General features: G+C 40.3%; 1 protein-coding gene across 1 annotated transcript in view; it reads left to right on the top strand.

Annotated features, from left to right (window-relative positions):
- CDH7 (cadherin 7) overlaps positions 1-18,370 on the top strand; it is a 156,289-nt gene that overhangs the window by 86,282 nt on the left and 51,637 nt on the right. The window contains exon 6 of the mRNA XM_007935485.2: positions 6,060-6,313. Coding sequence (XP_007933676.1) covers positions 6,060-6,313 — 254 coding nt within the window. The remainder of the gene's footprint in view (positions 1-6,059; positions 6,314-18,370) is intronic.

Here is an 18,370-nt window from a genome sequence, read left to right as displayed (position 1 = left end):
TGAGATCGATGAGGTAAGCAGGTGCATCAATGTGGTGATGTGGAACTCTGTGAAAGCTTATTGCTTGGCTTGGAGAATGCCTCATCAGACAGCAGAAAATGGTGGTGGATGTACATGGGCCTGAGTTCACATAGTCTTTGTGCCCCTTAAAGTGCTCTGGTGGCTCAGTGCTTATGGCATTCAACTGATAAACAAAGGATTAATGGTTAGAACCCACCAGCTACTCCACAGGAGAAAGATGAGGCAGTGTGCTTCCACTAAGATTCGCAGCTTGGAAACCTGATGGAGCAGTTTTACTCTATCCTATAGGGTCGCCGTAAGTTGAAATCAACTTGATGGCAGTGGGTTTGGTTTTTAGGTTTCATGTAATTTTGAACATGTAATTTTGGGCTTTCACTTGAATTCTCTACTGTTTAGTTTTTGCATCAATATGTATATGAAAATAACCTTGCATTTATTACTATGTTTTTAATTCAAGATGAAGATGTAAGTAAAACTCTGGATTAGCTAAAGTTTTATTACTACTCAGGTAATAAGATGATGGAAAGTTTGATAAAGGAGGTGATTATCTCCACTGTGAAATATTTGAACAAGGAAATGGCAAAGAAAGGCATATGATTCTGGAGGAGCACAAGGTGGTAGGGACTGGAAGACAGGAAGTGAGCTGTTGTAGTAAAGACGTCACTCGAAGTGTAGCTAAGCGGATGGGCGAGAAAGGCGTGAGCATTCAGTCCAGGAGGAGTCTAGGCCTTCATCCTAGAGGACTCTGAGCATTACTCTTTTGGATTCCTTAGATTAGGAGCTTGCAGACCACGGTCCACTACCCACCTGCTTTTCTGTGGCCATGAACTAAGGATGGGTCTACCTTCATGTTTTAGGCTACGAAAGCATTATACGGATTTCACATTTCAGCAGTCATAAAAAAAAATATATATATATATATATAGCCATGTTCTTTCGTTTGCCTGTGTCAGAGACATATGGGCCTATGCCTAATATTTACTATCTGGTTCCTCTACCAATAAAGTTTGCTGACCTCTGGCTTATGTACACTTAGTAATTTTTCAAATTCATTCATGCCTAAGGCTCTCCATCCTTTGATGACAATCATAAAACGTTGGAAAGGCCTTATTCTACATTTTGGGAAAGAATATACCAAGTTAACAGCTGCTGTCTTTAAGTGCCTCCAACATAGCTGAGATGTCACAGATGAGAAAGCAGTTTCGAGAATCCTTAGTGGGACAAGTGTCCTGAGTGGGACAAGTGGTTAAGTGCTCAGCTGCTAGACTAAAGGTTGGTGGTTGGAACCCAGCCAGAGGCCTGGCATCTGCTTCCAAAAGGCCACAGCCTTGAAAACCCTTGGGAACAACTGCTCTGCACACATCGTGTCTCCATGAGTCAGAATCGGCTTGACGGCAGCCAACAACAATGAAGGTCCTGGAGTATGTCTATCACACCACCGGTTTGGGTCCACGTGACTCTGTGTGTTTTCATACCAGGCTGTTAGTAAATACACTTAATTACTTTCTATTGTTGGCTTTCGGATAAACAGTATTTCAGTTAAATTTTGGATTATTTATAGTCTCCAGCGATATGTAATTTCAAACATTAAAGAGAATTTGTTTACACATTACCTCTATTTCCTTCCCTCTCTTTTCACTTTTTCTTTCCTCAGTTCTAATCTTCAGTTTTTTGTTTTTTTTTGCAGGGGTGGGAGATGACAAGTTTAGCTCTACTAATTAAATCTAATAGTTATGGAATATAGTGCTTCTGTAGAAATCAGTAATGACAAGAAAAGCAAGAATTAAAAAATATATATATTATTGCAAAATGCTTTTTCTTCAATTTGATTAAAAATCCTATCCATCATTCTGTAGCCGCCCTCCTCCCCCACCTTTAAAAAATAGATTTATGGCTCATTCAGATTTTCCTTAAAAATGATTTTGTGTAGCAATTTCTTTTGTCTGTAATCTTGACTCCAGACATTTCATATACATTCTTTTATTGCTCTATTTTCATACAGTTTTTTTTTTTTAGCAAACAATCATCATGCATAGTACTATATTTCTTCACAACTTAATGCCATCCAGATGTCTTTCCTCATGTTGCCTTTCAGAGAAATTTTGAAAATGTTGCTATAAAATAATTGCATTCATTTCTGCAGTAAATTTTAAATTACATTTTCGTAGGTCAATCACACTTTAACTTGAATACAGAATGTTTGGTGTCACTTTTGGTAACATTGAAAACCTGAATGAGTGCCTTGAAGGTTGCTGTGCTTTTGAATTGACTTTACAAGAGTTGGTAAATAGAAAGGCATTTGACAGCTAACTGGAAGTTTGGTGGTTCAAACCTACAAGCCGTTCCATGGAAGAAAGATCAGGTGGTCTGCTTCCATAAAGATTTACAGCCTTAGAAACCCAATAGAGGTCACTATGAGTCAGCATTGACTCAGTGGTGGTGTATGTTTTTGAACATACAAAGAAAGGAGCCCCAGTGGCATCATGGTTAAAATACTCGACTGCTAACCAAAACTTGGCCATTCAAACCCACCAGCCATTCCGTAGGAGAATGATGCAGCTTCCATAAAAAGTTAAAGCCTTGGAAACCCTATGGTAGAATTCCACCATGACCCTATGTGGTCAGCATGAGTTAGAAACAACTCTTCAGCAATGTGTCATGCAGAGATACTTAGTATTTGGAAATTAAGCTTCTCCGGTAATTAGTTTTATAAGTAATATGCAAACAATCTGAAAAAGTTATACAAGCTATATTATGTGTATGTTGAGGCTTTCAAAGTAAACAAAAATGCCTTGTTGTTTCTTTCAAACCCACTGCTGTAGAGGTGATTCTGTATCATAGTGACCCTATAGGACAGAGTAATACTGTTTCCAAGGTTGTAATCTTTAGGGACACAGACTGCCACATCTTTCTCCTGCAGAGACTGGTGGGTTTGAACAGCCAATCTTTTGGTTAACATCTGAGCACTTTGACTTTTGTCCCACAAGCATTTTCCAAATTAAGTGTTGGATTTTGCAAAACGGAGAAAAAAAATTTTAGTGACTTAAGTCAGATTTCTGGAAAGAGGATTTGCACAAGAATTACTTGATGAGCCCTTGACCAGTATTTATCTCTGTGCTTCTTTTTGGACCTCCTGAATCCAGATCTTCTTGGAAGGATCCAAGTGTTGTGAAAAATCCATGGATTCTGATTTTCACCTTGAGAACCATTGGACCAGACATAGTTTTACATAATAGACAACATGCTCACCTTAAAAAATGTCACTGAAATAGATAATTTGGTATTGAGTCTGGCACTATCATGTATCTACAGCCTCAGTTAGGAACAAAACCTTTATTTCCCCAGAGCAGTTCAATGAAGATTTTTATGGTCAAGAAAATAAATATATCAGATTGTGTTTCTTTTTGCATCCTTCCCTTCTACTTGCCATCAAGATTCTCTGGGGCAAAGGTATACTTCAGTTAGGAGACTCTTGTGGTCTAGATAATCGTGTTCTGGACTTTTCTAACCCAATAAAAACTTACTGAATTTCTTCTACATACCAGTATCACGGTAGGCACTAGGAAAACTGCTGTTGAACAAAACACATCTAGAGCTTACAGGATAGCAGATGAGATACAGTGAACAAAGAGATAATTCAGTAAGTGCCCCTGGTCTAGACAGCAGCGGTCATTGGATTACAAGATCAGTTACTAAGTGTGTCTTTAAAAGTCTCTAAGTGGAATTTGTAGGTGAGTTGAAACACATGCATGAGATACGTATTTATGCTTTACTTCACTGTAAGAAGAATCTCAAATCCTTTTCAATTATTGAAAAGCTGCAGGTGCAGCAAATGAATGTGATTGTGATGAAGGTTTTGTTACCAGTAAGCATTGGTTGTTCCAAAGTGAGGACAAATTTACATGACATTAAAAGACAAGTTGCATTGAAATTGTCAAGGATTTCACTTTACTTGAATCCACAGTCAATGCACATGGAAGCAGTAGTCAAGAAATCAGATGATTTACTGCGTTGGACAAATCTGTTGCAAAAGACATCTTTAAAGTGTTTAAGATCAAATATGTCGCTTTGAAAACTAAGGTGCACCTGACCCAAGCCATGGTATTTTCAGTAGCCTCATATGCATGTCAGAGTTGGACAGTGAACAAGGAAGACTGCAGATGAATCCATCCATGTGAATTGTGGTGTTGGCAAAGAATATTGAATGTAACACGGACTACCAGAAGAATGAACAAATATGTCTCAAAGGAAGTACAGCTGGAATGCTCTTTGGAAGCAAGAATGGCCAGACTTCTTCTCATGTACTTGGTCATGTTGTCAGAAGACACCAGTCCCTGGAGGAGGATAGAGGGTGAGCAAAAAAGGGGAAGACCCTCAGTGGAATGGGCTGACACAGTGGCTGCAATGATGGGCTCAAGTATGGTGATGCTTGTGATCATGGCGTATGACTGGACAGTGTTTTGTTCTGTTGTATACAGGGTCGTTATGAGTTGGAACCAGCTTGACGGTACCTAACAATATGACAATAGGAGTTGTCTGTAAATCAGATGTTCATCATCTCATGACTGCCTGTATTGTAAGCCTGTTCTGTGCATTGATTTACAACTTTTTTCTCAGTATTTACTAGTGGTGAGCTGTAGAATCTCTAGGTAATATTTTTGCAAACACATTTATAGTAGACACACATACATCCCCTGTTATATAGCTAGTTTATGTGTATCTTATTTCATACTTACATAACTACATTGGTTCAGTCATTTTAATCCACATGTAACCCTCTGTAGAATGAGCTGGAACATTCACATGTGTACATCAGTACCGCACATCTATGTACATATGTATAATGGATCAGCTTGGGTTACAATGCTCAATATTACATCTTAGCCTATTTTTCTTAGTTTTTTCTTTAAGTACTGATGAGTGAAATCTGCTTTATATTTGAGGGTATTTCCTGTAAATTCTTTGCTAAGTTTAAAAGTTTACATGATTCTAATGTAAAGGAATGTTTGGGGGCATTTTTCCAGTGGTGAGACTGAGGTTGAAAGTCCTAAAAACCTGTGACTCACTGTCTCCAGGAAAGAAAGTGAAGAGTGTTGGCCATTGGCGCCTTGTACATGTTGTGTGTGTGAGTCTTGCCATCACAGATGACATTTCCCTTGTGCAATAGTTGAACTGTCCTTAATTTTTTTTTTTAAAGCTGCCAAAATAGGGTCACTGATTTTGAGGAAGCTCTTAGCTGTTGGATTTGTTTTGCTGTTGACTGTGCCTTAGGCGTCCCTGTGGGCTCCGGGGCACAATTGCTCTGGAGTTTTCCAGACTATATTTTCCACAGAAGCAGATCTCCAGCTCTTTCTTCCGTGGTGCTGCTGAGTGGATTTGAACCCCCAGCCTCTGGATTACCGGCCGAGTGCAGTCCATTTGTATCATCCAGGGATCCTGGAGGAGACTGCTACCACGTTAATCCTGTGAGACAGTCGCAGAAGAGATTCTGGAATCTGTCAACCACCTTCCCTGAGGAAGGCTGTGTTTTGAACAGCCCCAGTCAGCTAGGCTGGCCTCTGCAGCTGCACTTCGAGCATCTGAAACCTCAAGACCCTAACGTAGTCCCACAGGATGGATGAGACTGACCTTTTAAACGAGAGATTCAACAGAAAGTCGTATTTTTCTTTCTTTGTAATGTGTACCTCTGGGTCATACAGTTAAACTCCGTAGTTGAAGAATTTTGTGCTGATATCCCTGTTGGAAAAGATTTTTAGATCTTATCCATTGTCTTTCAAATAATATTTTAAAGACCTGCATTTGTCTGTGCAGTGCAGGGCAGGAGGGTGGATTGAGTTAGCGCAAAAGCCACTTACCATGGCTGCGAGCCGGAAAAGCAGCCGGGCCTGTGCCTGACATCAGTATTTCTTATTTCTGAATGCTGATGGTGCATTTCCTAGAGAGTGCGTTCTGTGTTTATTGACATTCGCAGATGAAAAGGCTCTGCTTTGCTGACTATTTAATTGGTGATTTAATTTTCCTAATAACGTTCCTTACAGGAACTGGACTTTGAAACCAAAACAAGTTACACACTCCGGATCGAAGCTGCAAATAAAGATGCTGACCCTCGCTTCCTGAGTCTGGGGCCGTTCAGTGACACGACAACTGTGAAGATAATTGTGGAGGATGTGGATGAGCCCCCCGTGTTTTCCTCCCCCCTGTACCCCATGGAAGTGTCAGAAGCCACCCAGGTTGGGAATATCATCGGCACTGTGACGGCTCACGACCCAGATTCCTCCAACAGCCCTGTGAGGTAACAGCCCCCCCTCCACTGTGATGCCAGTGTGCCTGTGTTCCTAACTCATCTTTCTACATCATCAGCCTCTTTGTCCGTAGCGAGTGCAAACCAGTTGAGATAGGAATTGAGCTGTAGCAGCAAAAGTGAAGCGGGACGAGAAAAACAACATTTTACGAAGTCAAAAATGAGTCTTCTGATTACCTAAGACCATTATAAGGTAGCGATGGATTTAGTGGTCCTATTACTCACAAACTATAGCTGATGTTCCCAGCAAACCAGTCCCCCTGAGCCTCTTTCAAAGCAGACCACGTTAAAAAATGAAGTGCCAGATAGCCTCTGTATAAGATAAATGTGGCTATTAGAAAAAATATTTATATACGATTTAAGTGAGTAATTGAACAAATTACTACTCATATTGGCTCATTTGGAAGCTACAAGTTTTTTTGTTTTTTGTGTTTTTTTTTTTTTTTTAGCTTATCCTATCCACATTTATCCTAGCCACTGCTGCTGAGTTGATTCCAAGGCCCAGTGACCCTATAAGGCCGAGTAGGGTTTCCAAGGCTGTAAATCTTTATGGAAGCAGGTGTAAGGACCATGTGTAAGGACCAATGAGAAGGCATGCTCTTTAGTAGACCTGGATCAGCCATGCACGTTGTTACAGCACCTTATTCTCTTTAGCACTAATAGAATGGTGACATGGAAGCAGTTCAGTGTGTCCCAGTACTCCATTTCCCACTTATTATCTGTAATTGACAATCTGAGATGTACACATATGTGAGTGTGCTTGTGTGTGTCAATAGGATAAAAATGTCTTCTTGAGTGACTATCATAAACATAGGAGCTCTAGTAGTATAGTGCCTAAGGCATTTGACTGCTAACTAGGGGCCGGCGGTTCAAATCCAGCGGCCACTCCTCAGAAGGAAGACTGGGCAATCTGCTTCCGTAGTGATACTGCCTCGGAAACCCAAGGAGGCGTCGCTGAGTCAGATCTGACCCGATGGCAGTAAGTTTGGTTTGGTTTTGGTCATAAATATAATAGATTCCAAATGAAATGCATTTTATTAAATACCTTAACTTGGATTCATAAGTAAGATACTTCACTTTTGAATGTGAAAGTTTGATTTTCATTAAAAAGCCTGTAAGGTAAAAAATCAGTAAACATCCCCGGAAGACAACTCAGTTAATTGTCCAAGCCTAGTTCACAAAGATAGTGCTCTATGTCATAGTTTGGTGAGTTGCATCTGGTGTCTTAAAACCTTGCCTGTGGCTAATAAGACACAGCTGTTGGTCTGTGCTCAATTAGAGCACAAGAGGAAGAAGGGAAGACTCAGAGAAGACACTAGTCTTCAGGACCAGTGCATCATGGGGACCAGGGTCTTGTCTCTCCTGTGACCAGAAGAACTATGTGGAGCCCCACTACTACTGACAACCATTGTGGCCAGACACACAATACACAGTCCCAGAAAGAATGGGAGATAAAACATAGATCATACCTCAAATTCCGGAAGAAGGCCAGACGTACTGGGTTAGAAGACACTAGAGGATCTCCTGAGAATCCTGCGATGTCCTTTAAACTGGGAACTAAATGCACTCCTAGAGTTCATGTTTCAGCCAGATACTACACCGGGCCATAAACCAAAAAGTATCACCGGTGAGTACTGCCCTCCTTTAAATTATCAGCTCTCTGAGCCCAAATGGTCATTATTACCCTCAAGCAAAGATCACAAAGTAAGGAGAGCAGGGAAGCTAGATTAGTGGAAACAGAACAATCAGAATGGAAATAATGAGAATGTTGACACATTGCAGAAAATGTAACCAATATCACTGAACAATGTGTACAGATATTGTTAAATGGGAACTAAATCTGTGCAAATTTCACCAAAAAATGCAATAAAACAATGAAGAAATCAACAAACATTTTGAATTAAGATGTGTGTAGCTTATAAATTAACCACAAACTTTTAGATTTAGCTGACATTTAATGATGCTTAGTGCTTTAGATTTAACTTTTGACTGAAGTTGACATCAACTCTAAAGTTATGTGAAAAATATCCATAATTTGACAATGACACATGGTTAAGAAAAGCTCATAATCTTATATAATTTAGTCATGTGTGTGTGTCCATACATATACACACATACACACACATATGTACACATACTTACACATTTAGGCATAGTTATAGCAAAGAGTCAGCCACTCCTCGGAAGGAAGGTTGGGCAGTCCTACTTCCATAGTGATACTGCCTCGGAAACCCAAGGAGGGGTCGCTATGAGTCAGGGCTGACTCAACGGCACATAACAACAATAACAACATAGCAAAGAGTCGGTACAGATTAAATAGTTGTTAAAAAATGAAGTCATACACATTGTCCCATATCAGTGACATCAAATTTAGGCTATTTGGATGGCTCTACTTTTTTTAGTGCTATGATCATAAACCATTTCTAAAAATATAATTTTCTGTGCACTAAAATGCCAGACACATCTAGTCTCCCCCTCCTCCCTGTAGTGGTGCATTGTTGATACCACTCCCAGACCTAAACTCAGCTCCATCCACCAAATTGTGCAGTGGCCATAAATGATTTAGAACTAACTGTAATTTTGATTTTATTACAGCATCCCACCTCTTGGAGACTCACTTAAATCCCCTCGCTCATGAACAATTAACTGTGGCACAGTTTCATGCATAGATCAGCTAGTTAGGGTCTAAGTTCTTTTTGATTCATTTAATTTAATGGACAGGACGAGAGATATGGTTTCAGGAAGCGGAGGAAATAGAGAAAGAAGAGACACAGCAATATATGTCATAATTCAGGTCCTAAATAAATGAAAGGGTTTGAGGTGATTTTGATTTATCATGTTGGGAGCTCTGGTAGCATAGTGCCTAAGGCACTTGACTGCTAACCAGAAGGCTGGCAGTTCAAACCCACCAGCCACTCCTTGGAAGGAAGGTTGGGCAATCTACTTCTGTAGTGACACTGCCTCCGAAACCCAAGGAGGGGTCGGTATGAGTCAGGCCCGGCTTGACGGCACATAATAACATGTTAACATTTTAATCTTTGTGCATCAGTCTGTTGAAATCTTTTCAGGTAAAATATTTTACTATTTCTACTCTTTTACTTGAAAAAATCAACAGTATTGTATGATACTCTTGGAAGGAAAAGGGACGCCTAAGCCCCAGGGGATAGTGACAACTTAGGTTAGACAGAGATGAAAGTGAGCGCAGGTGTGCCCACAGAGACAGAAATGGCCAAGGTCTGAACTCTGTGGATTTTGTAGATAAAGATCTTCATGACAGAGAAAGAGAAGGAGCAGATGACAGGCACCACGTATATACCTTATTTTTACTTTCTTTAAAGTAAAACCTGGTCTTTTTTTATGATTTTGAGTTTTGTTTCACATTCGTCTCCTACTCTCTCCAGAATCTCCAATTTTGATCCCTCTCAGAGTGAATGGCATTGGTATCTGGGCACATATAATTCTTCTGGTCTCGGGGTCATATAGGCTGAGGTTCTCATGGTCCATTAGTCCTTTGGACTAACTACTTCCATGCATCTTTGATTTTTCTGAGTCTTCTTTGCTCTGGATGAGGAGACACCAATAGTTGCATCTTAGATGGCCGCTCACAAGATTTTAAGACCCCAGTTACTACTCACCCAAGTAAGATGTAGAAAAATAATTTTGTATACTATGTGTTACTTTTTTTTTTTTTAACTTTTTATTGTGATTTGGGTGAAAGTTTTACAGAGCAAATTGATTTTCCATTGAACAATTCATATGCATTTTTATTCAGGACATTGATTGCAATCCTCAATGTAACAACACACTCCCCACTTCCTCCCTGTATTTATCATTTCCATGTGTGCTTTTTTCCCATTCTTTCTTGCCTTCTGAGCATTATCCCCGGACAGATGCTGGCCTTTCGATATCATTACTTTTTGTAAGCCATGGTTAACACCTCCCTGGTGTTCCTGTTGTCATTGTTTGGCTAACGTTTGAGCCACAACAGTGAGTTCAGTTTCAGGCTTGAAGGGTGTGTAAGGGCCATAGTCTCAGGGGTTCCAGCAGTCTATCCGACCAGTAAGTTGGTCTTTTTTTTTTTTTTTTTTTTTGATTTTGGGTTTTGTTCCCCATTTTTCTCCCACTCTATCCAAGACCTCCTATTGTAATCCCTTTCAGAGAGGTCAGCAGTGGTAGCAGGACACCATCTAGTTCAGGTCTGAGGGTCATAGAGGCTGGAGTTCACATGCCCTCTAGTGCTTTGGACTCATTGTTCCATGAATCTTTGATTTTCCTCACTCTTTTTTGTTCTGGATGGGCTGAGAGCAATAACTGCACCCTAGCTTTCTGCTCACAAGCTTTTTCTAAGATACCAGTTGCTAGTCACCCAAGTAGAATGTAGAACATTGTCTTCGTGGACGGTGTTACCCTTTGTTTGTTTGGTCAGTACCATCATTCATCGCTTGTTTGCTTCTGCATTTGTCTCTCACATATTTCTTACCCTCTGTGCTTTCATAATATTCTTTAGGGACCGTCTCCTCGGTTAGAAGTTTGATGATGTTATGTTTCCTTCTGTGCATTCTTCAGAACACTCATTTTCTTCCTGAGTACTGCTGTTTGCTGCGTGATTTACCTTAGGAATTACTCTTATAATCTCCTAAGTGTCCAAGTGACTCAGGAAAAAGGAAGATCAATCCTAAACCCTACTTCATCCTAGGCTTTTTTGATGATAAAATGAGAAAGTGAAAGGAAATGATTTCAAACTGAGAGTAACGACTGAAATGTTAGGAATTGTTGATATTATAGATTGCTATTATTGGTTTCCGGGAGCTCTGGTAGCATAGTGGCTAAGACACTTGCCTGCTAACCAGACGGCTGGAGGTTCAAACCCACCAGCCACTCGTCGGAAGGAAGGTTGGGCAATCCTACTTCCGTAGTGATACTGCCTCAGAAACCCAAGGCGGGGTCGCTATGAGTTGGTTTTGACTCGACGGCACATAACAAAAACAACAATTATTGGTTTCCTGATACTTTTATTTTGGTAGCCATAAAGTCAATGAACAGAGACATTGTGTGTTACATGTAACAATTTTAGCAGCCTACATTGAAGGTAGTTTTATATTCACATGTATTTCAATTGATAGAAAAGTAAGTAGCTATTTGATGGCTATAAACATCTTTTGTATTGGGTATTTTTGTAACTATCATGAAGTAGACTCTTTACCTCAGCATACACTAATGGATGGTCACACGCTAGTGGATGGGTCGGTAGGTAGCACAGTTTTCAGAGGTACTAGCAAAGTGAGTGTCCAGATCAAGATGGAAGTGGAAGAATCTTAACAGTGAATGGCTTTGTACTTCCACACCTTTAGAAATATTGCATTTCTTTGAGGGTGTAAAAGCAGTATTTGTTTAATTTTAAGTGTTGCAAATTAAGATTATAATATTTGAATTGTGAAACAATATGGAAAATTGGATAATCAGTTTTTGAATTTATCGACATTCTTTGTATTTAATACTGAAAATACATGATACTGAAATCTAGCATATGCCATATATATGTTGGATATTCACTTATATATGGCCCAGGATATTAGAAGTCTAGAAGGAAATAATTTACTTGCACCCAGCAAGGTAAAATTGTGATCCTCTTTTAATGACACTTCTAACTTTCACAACATTTTTACAATGCCTGTCTAAACTAGGAATTTACCAACCAAAGGCTACAATAAGTTCTCTATGTATGTCTCCCCTTCCTTCAAAGACTGGGCACCTATTTGACTGTAGGAATCTTGCCTTCTTGTCTGTAACAGGTGAAAAGATTAAACAAAGTCAAATCCCAATGGTTGGCCAGGATATACCACTATTGTGAAATGTTATGTGTTTTTACACTTGTCCCTCATGCAACCAAAAGTTTGGTGGTTAAAACACACCCATAAGCTCCATAAGAGGGAAACCTGGTGGTGACTCCCATAAAGACTACAACTGAAAAAATCCTATGGCACAGTTCTGTTCTACCACATAGGGGTCACTGTGTGTTGGAAGTGATTCAGTGGAAATTAACATCAGCATTATCATCCAATAGCTTACCTAACCCATGATTCCGTTAGATTTTTCTCATTTCCTATGTGAAAACTACAAGCTGCAGTCAGAACTGATAGTGGGAATTAGTTGAAATTTAAGATATCATAGCAAAACAAAAAAAAGAACAAGTTTTAAAGCAAAGTGGGTAATTGAGGGCAAGCAGATTTCCAGGTTTTTAGTTTTCTGTACTTACTGATTTTGGCCATGAAAAACAAATATTAAACTTAATCTGTTGAACTTGGAAGGGAAGACTGGTCTGCTGATTCTGCCATCTTTCTAACAGTAGAAACATGACTGTGGCTTCCTCATCAAGCAGAGGATAACTATTATAAGAGCAGCCTGGAGTCTAGAGGACCATCCATTGCTCATATCAGCATTGATAGACTGATCAATGAATCAACATGCATTTATTAAGAACCTCTCCATCCAAGGCACTGGGGAAAAATATTGACAGGAAAACGCAGATGAATAAAACACGTCCTCTGACCTTGACGAACGTACAATTGGCTGGAAGAAATAAGATCCCATAAAAAGTTAAACAATATGAAGAAGAAAGGGCCAGAGCTGTAACGTGGCAAATTGTGAGATAAATGGCTGTCACCTGGGGTTCACTAGGCAGACTTCACAGAGCTTTAAGCAAAGGCAGGGCTTGGATGAGCCAAGCCAGCATCACACAAAGGCGATTTTGTGTTTTCTTTTGTGACTCCCTGGGAATATAGCATTCTATGATGAAATCAGCAAATTCATTTCCATTGCAGTACAGAAAGCCCCAAATCCCAACACTAAAAATAGCCAATGAATTGAAACATGGTATGATTACAAATGAGAGCAGATTGGAGATAAGAAGAAGCATAAGGGAATCATTCTCAACATTCCTAACAGTTTAAGCATAGCACATATTTATACTTACAGTCAAGGCGACTCAGATCCTAGCATTCACCTGTGGGCTATATGAGCATTCCTGGTTGTGTGTGTCCTCAGACAAAAGGTGATAAAAATAATATCAAGCATTACATTATGTCATGTGACAAGGAGAAGCACATTTGGGCTGCTTAAAGTGTGCATTTTTGAGAAGCTTGTATGGATGCATATATTTGCACAGATTTTTAATCTAAATTTTTTGTGAAGGTCTGATTCTTATAACTTAATGAGCTGGTAATATTCAGAAAAATAGTAGTGTTGACAATAGAATTGGTTAATTAGAGAAGTAGCAAAATTCTCTTCTGTGAGAATATGAGGTGTGTATTCTCTTCCAAAAGCCTCTTTTAACTTAATTCAGTTTAACTTAATTCTCATGAAAAATGAAAGTATATGTTCAAGTATGGTGAAAGTGTAAGATGTTTTCTGTGTGTGCATGTGTGTGAACTATTACTTCATATCTGGAAATAATCTTCACACTTTGTTAGGAATTGCTAATTGATCTGACCCATTTTTTTCCATCCCTTGATATATTCCCACAGAGTAAAACTCTACTCCCAAAGAATGAGCTTTTTGAAACACTCCAGGTAAAATGAATCCTTGGAAATTACATTTCTCTTGATTCATACCTGGTACTATTTCCCACAGTTAAAATGCCAATAGAAAAGTCTGATTAAAAAATAATGCAGAAATCCATCCTCTTTTTGCTGTAAATTATGGGGAACCAGCTGTCAGGTAGAAAGATTACAGGGTTAATTCATATTTATCCTGTAGAGAACTGTGGGGATTCTTTAACTGCAAACAACAGAAATTCACCTCAGTTATCTGAAACGATATTGATTGAAATAATTGGAGGTCACTAATGGAATCAAGAAATTGAATAGCCAGTCTTCAAAAAACAGGAGTCCTATTGTCTGTAAATATGAGTAGCAGGAGTGAGTGGACACTCTCTTTGAGACAGTGCTGTGGGATGGACCACATACAGCCTTTCCTTTCCTTTGATTGCAAGTCCTATCAAAATAGCAGAAGGAAAGTCAAGTTGCCTTTATCAGAAGAGAATGTGAAGATGTGCACCGGGTATCTGCTGTTGCTCAGTACTGAACTTCATTGTTTGCTTGCAAGACATTTCCTTCTCATTAAAGCCCTATAGCTAAAAAAAAAAAAAAAAAAAAATCACTGCTATCAAGTTCTTTCCAACTCACAGTGATCCCTCCTTGGGTTTCTGAGGCAGTATCTTTCAGAAATAGATTTCCCAGACTTCCTTCCGAGGAGTGGCTGGTGGGTTTGAACTGCTAGCCTGTGGTTAGCAGTCAAATGCCATAGGCACTATGCCACCAGAGCTCCTTTAAAGCCCCATAGGGCAAGCATTATTATTCCCATGTTATATTTCCCTGGTCAGACAGAAAATGTGGTTCTGGGTTTTTAGTGAAGTCTGTTTTCAAACCCATATGCTCCTTTTTGGAGCACACACACATATATGTTGACAGAGTGCTCCTTCGACTCAAATGATTCAGCTGTTTCTATACCTTTGATTTGTTCATTCCCATTTATTATATTTTGCCATTTTTGGTGTAGCACTGATATGTTTGTGTTAAGTCAGCCCACTCACCTGCACTTGCTCTTTGCAGACAGTGGCTGGCACATTGATAGCTGAGTGATAAGAAAATCACTAGTGAAGATGAAGGAAGACATACCCCTTTGGTGTCCATAGCTTATCCAGTAGGAGCAGTGAGCATAAAAGGCATCCATTAGATAATTCCTTTGGTAACAGACTTCCAACACACTGAGGATATATTGATGTATAATATAGAGTCCCAGCCTTCTTGCTATATAGAAAATCTTACATGAAAACTCATCCAATGACCCAGTATTCAGTCTGGAAAACAGAAATCATCATGTTAACATTCATATTGTCCAGATGAGGAAACAAGACTTGAAATGAGCAATGAAAATGTTATTCAAATTAGTAAACTAGGTTAGTGGCAGGGTCATGCCTGGAAATATCACCACCTAACTGGCAGTGAATGGTTCATGGTGATGAACACAGGAAGCATGTGGAGATGACATGGATGATGAATGGGGCAAGCTTTCTTCCAAAGGCATGGTTTCTGATATAATTGGAAAGGCTCGCTGCTTAATGTGTGTTTGACGCAAGTGAACAGGATGACTAAGATAATGGGAAAAGAGGAAGGAAGGGAATGAGGGCGGACCAACATGAGAAAAGGCACAGGAATGGGGATAGGCATGATAGTCTCATTCCTCAGTTAATATAACAACTGGGCTGGTTTAAAGGTTTAGGTAGAAGAGTAGGGGGAAAAGGTGAAAAAATGGTTGACTCATAAAGTTGTCGGCGGCAGATACTGAAAGCTCATTTGGAAGCAGTGCAGGATCCTGGAAATGGCTCAAACTGGCACGGTTCTGAATTCTGGCTTCACCAGCTACCAGCTGTGACGTTAGTTTCCAGTCCTGAGCTACAGAAATAACAATACCTGCCTGCAGTCATCACAGGTCGTGCTTGGCTCGTGGCAACCAAGCTGAACACTAATGACTTAGTAACAAGAAGTCTGGAGCTATGCTGTGAAGGTCTGGTCATGTGGCCGCATATTGTCAGCAAGGGCCTTGGATTCTTTTATCGAGCATTATTCATCTCGTATTTACAAGATTGATCTTGGATCTCTTTTAATTGCGTTCATGTCCACAGTGAGAGAAAGGGGAAGGGGCAACACCTAATGCCAGCAGACCTAGCAACGCCCATCTGTCCCAGTTACCTCCTGCTGTTGTAACAGAAATACCATAAATGGATGGCTGTAAGAAACAAAAATGTCCTACAGCTCAGGAGACTAGAAGTCCCACTTCAAGGTGCCGGCTAGAGAGGAAGATTTTCTCTCTGTGGGCTCTGGAGAAGGTCCTTGTCTCCTTTCAGCAACTGTGGACCCACAGGTCCTTGGTGACCTCCATATGTTTTGGCATCAGCCTCACCCTGAGTCTAGGACGTTCTTAGCAGATGGACCTGGGGTCCAAAGGACATACTCTGCTCCCAGATTTTCTTTCTTGAAAGTGCGAGGGCTCCTTTATCTCTGCTCACTTGCTTAATCTTTCTTATCTCAAAAGAGATTGTCTCAAAGTACCAACTTAATCTTGTATATCGTATCTTGGCTCATTACTATAACTACCTCCAATCCTGCCTCACTAATCATAGAGGTGAGGATTTACAGCACATCAGATAATTACATCAGATCACAAAGTGGGGGCAATTATATAGGATCACAAAATGGAGGATAATTACATAGTACTGAGAATCATAGCCTAGTCAAGTTGACAAAGTGTTTTCAATGAGGTTTGACCCAAGAGCTTTTTCCTGCATCCAGTCTGCTGGAATGTAGGTATAGGGACAGTACACCAATAGGAGAGGCTGGAAGTGTACTTTTTCACTGCCACAGCCTAAAGCAGGTTCTGTTAAGAATAAAAGGAAAATAGATATTAAATATAAAATTAGAAGTCTCTCAAATATGACATTACATTTTTTTGTTTTGTTTTGATTTTGAAGGTGGTTGTTGTTGTTGTTATGTGCCAGGGAGTCGGACCCGACTCATAGCAACCCCTCCTTGGGTTTACGAGGTGGTATCACTACGGAAGTGAATTGCCCAACCTTCCTTCCAAGGAGTGGCTGGTGGGTTTGAACTGCCAGGCTTTGATTAGCAGTCAAGTGCCTTAGGCACTGCGGTACCAGAGCTCCTTTTGAAGATTAAGAAACCAAAAAGTGGCGTATATTTTAAATACTCCATGCATTCTGAGTATGGGAAAATTCAGAAGGGGATATACCCTATGGGAACGGTTGATGAGTTGTGTTTGAGATACAGAGTGCTTGGGTTGAGGTTGTTGTAGAGCTGGAGCTGTTAGGCAATCATAGGAATGGGATTGAAGCTGAGTACTGAGCTGTAAAGGAGTCCCTGGGCCTTCAGATGATTAAGCAGCATGACTGCTAACCCAAAGCTTGGTGGTTTGAGTCCCCTCAGAGGTGTGGTCAGTAATAACTGGTTGGTGTTTGGTTTTGTTTGTTTGCTTCTGCTTTATTGAGGTGTAAAACTGCCCACATTGGTGGTGGGGGGAAAGACAGTGCAGAAGCATTAACTGCTGTGTTACAAAAATATGGAAGTGACCTCTCTAATTGGTCCCTCAACATACACTATAGGAAGCCAACTATTTTAGGCTGCAATTTGCTGGAGATGGAGAGCTCATTGTGACTACACACTGCTAACAGCATCAGAAATTGCCTTGAAGTAAATTTTGGTTCTGCTTAGAGAAACTCCAGTCCTCCCCCTTCCAGTTCAGTCTGTAATTGACCCAGGCAGCTGCATTTCTCAGCCCCAAGCCAGGGGATCTGGAACCACAAATAGCAGCTCCCAGAACTCCCCACAAACCTCCCCACGTGTTAGGTCAGTCATCCCTCTCAGATTCTAAGCCAGAGCCATGTCTCAGTTATTCTGAAAGTGTCCATATTTTCTCTATTTCTTTTATGTAAGGGATTGTTTCTCCCAGTTCGCTTCTCAGGTAGCTTTATGCATTAACTCATGCTTCTTCTGCAGACTGTTGTCTTTTAGAGAGGGCTAGTAGAAAAGAGGGAAACCCGGAGCTTTATACTGGGAGTTCTAGAATCCCTGGGATCCAGAGATGGACTAACCACCAGGGCTGCCCCGGACAGTTTTGGTGTAGAGGTGGCTTCAGTGCCGTAGCTCCTTGGCTGTGCTGAGGTTTCCTATCACTTCTCAAGCCAGTACCTCATTTGTTCTCCATGCCGTCCTCCATGGTAGTTCTCCCCGATACTCAGGGTAGCAAGATGTCGATTTCCTCCTGAATACTTTTTACAGGCTGCCTTTTGAAAATTATTATATACACTTTATAAACCAATAGGGTAAGTGACTGAGTGTCAAAAATATTTGCTGAATACTTACATGAATAAAGGAGCTCTGGTGGCACAGTGCCTAAGGCATTTGACTGGTAAGCAGAAGGTTAACAGTTCAAACCCACCAGCTGCTCTGTGGAAAGGAGATGGGGAAATCTACTTCT

Source organism: Orycteropus afer, unplaced genomic scaffold (assembly GCF_000298275.1).
Source record: "Orycteropus afer afer isolate SDZICR_OR568_19922 unplaced genomic scaffold, OryAfe1.0 scaffold00029, whole genome shotgun sequence".
In the NCBI taxonomy this organism is placed as follows: domain Eukaryota; kingdom Metazoa; phylum Chordata; class Mammalia; order Tubulidentata; family Orycteropodidae; genus Orycteropus; species Orycteropus afer.
This window is presented reverse-complemented; position numbering and strand designations above follow the sequence as displayed.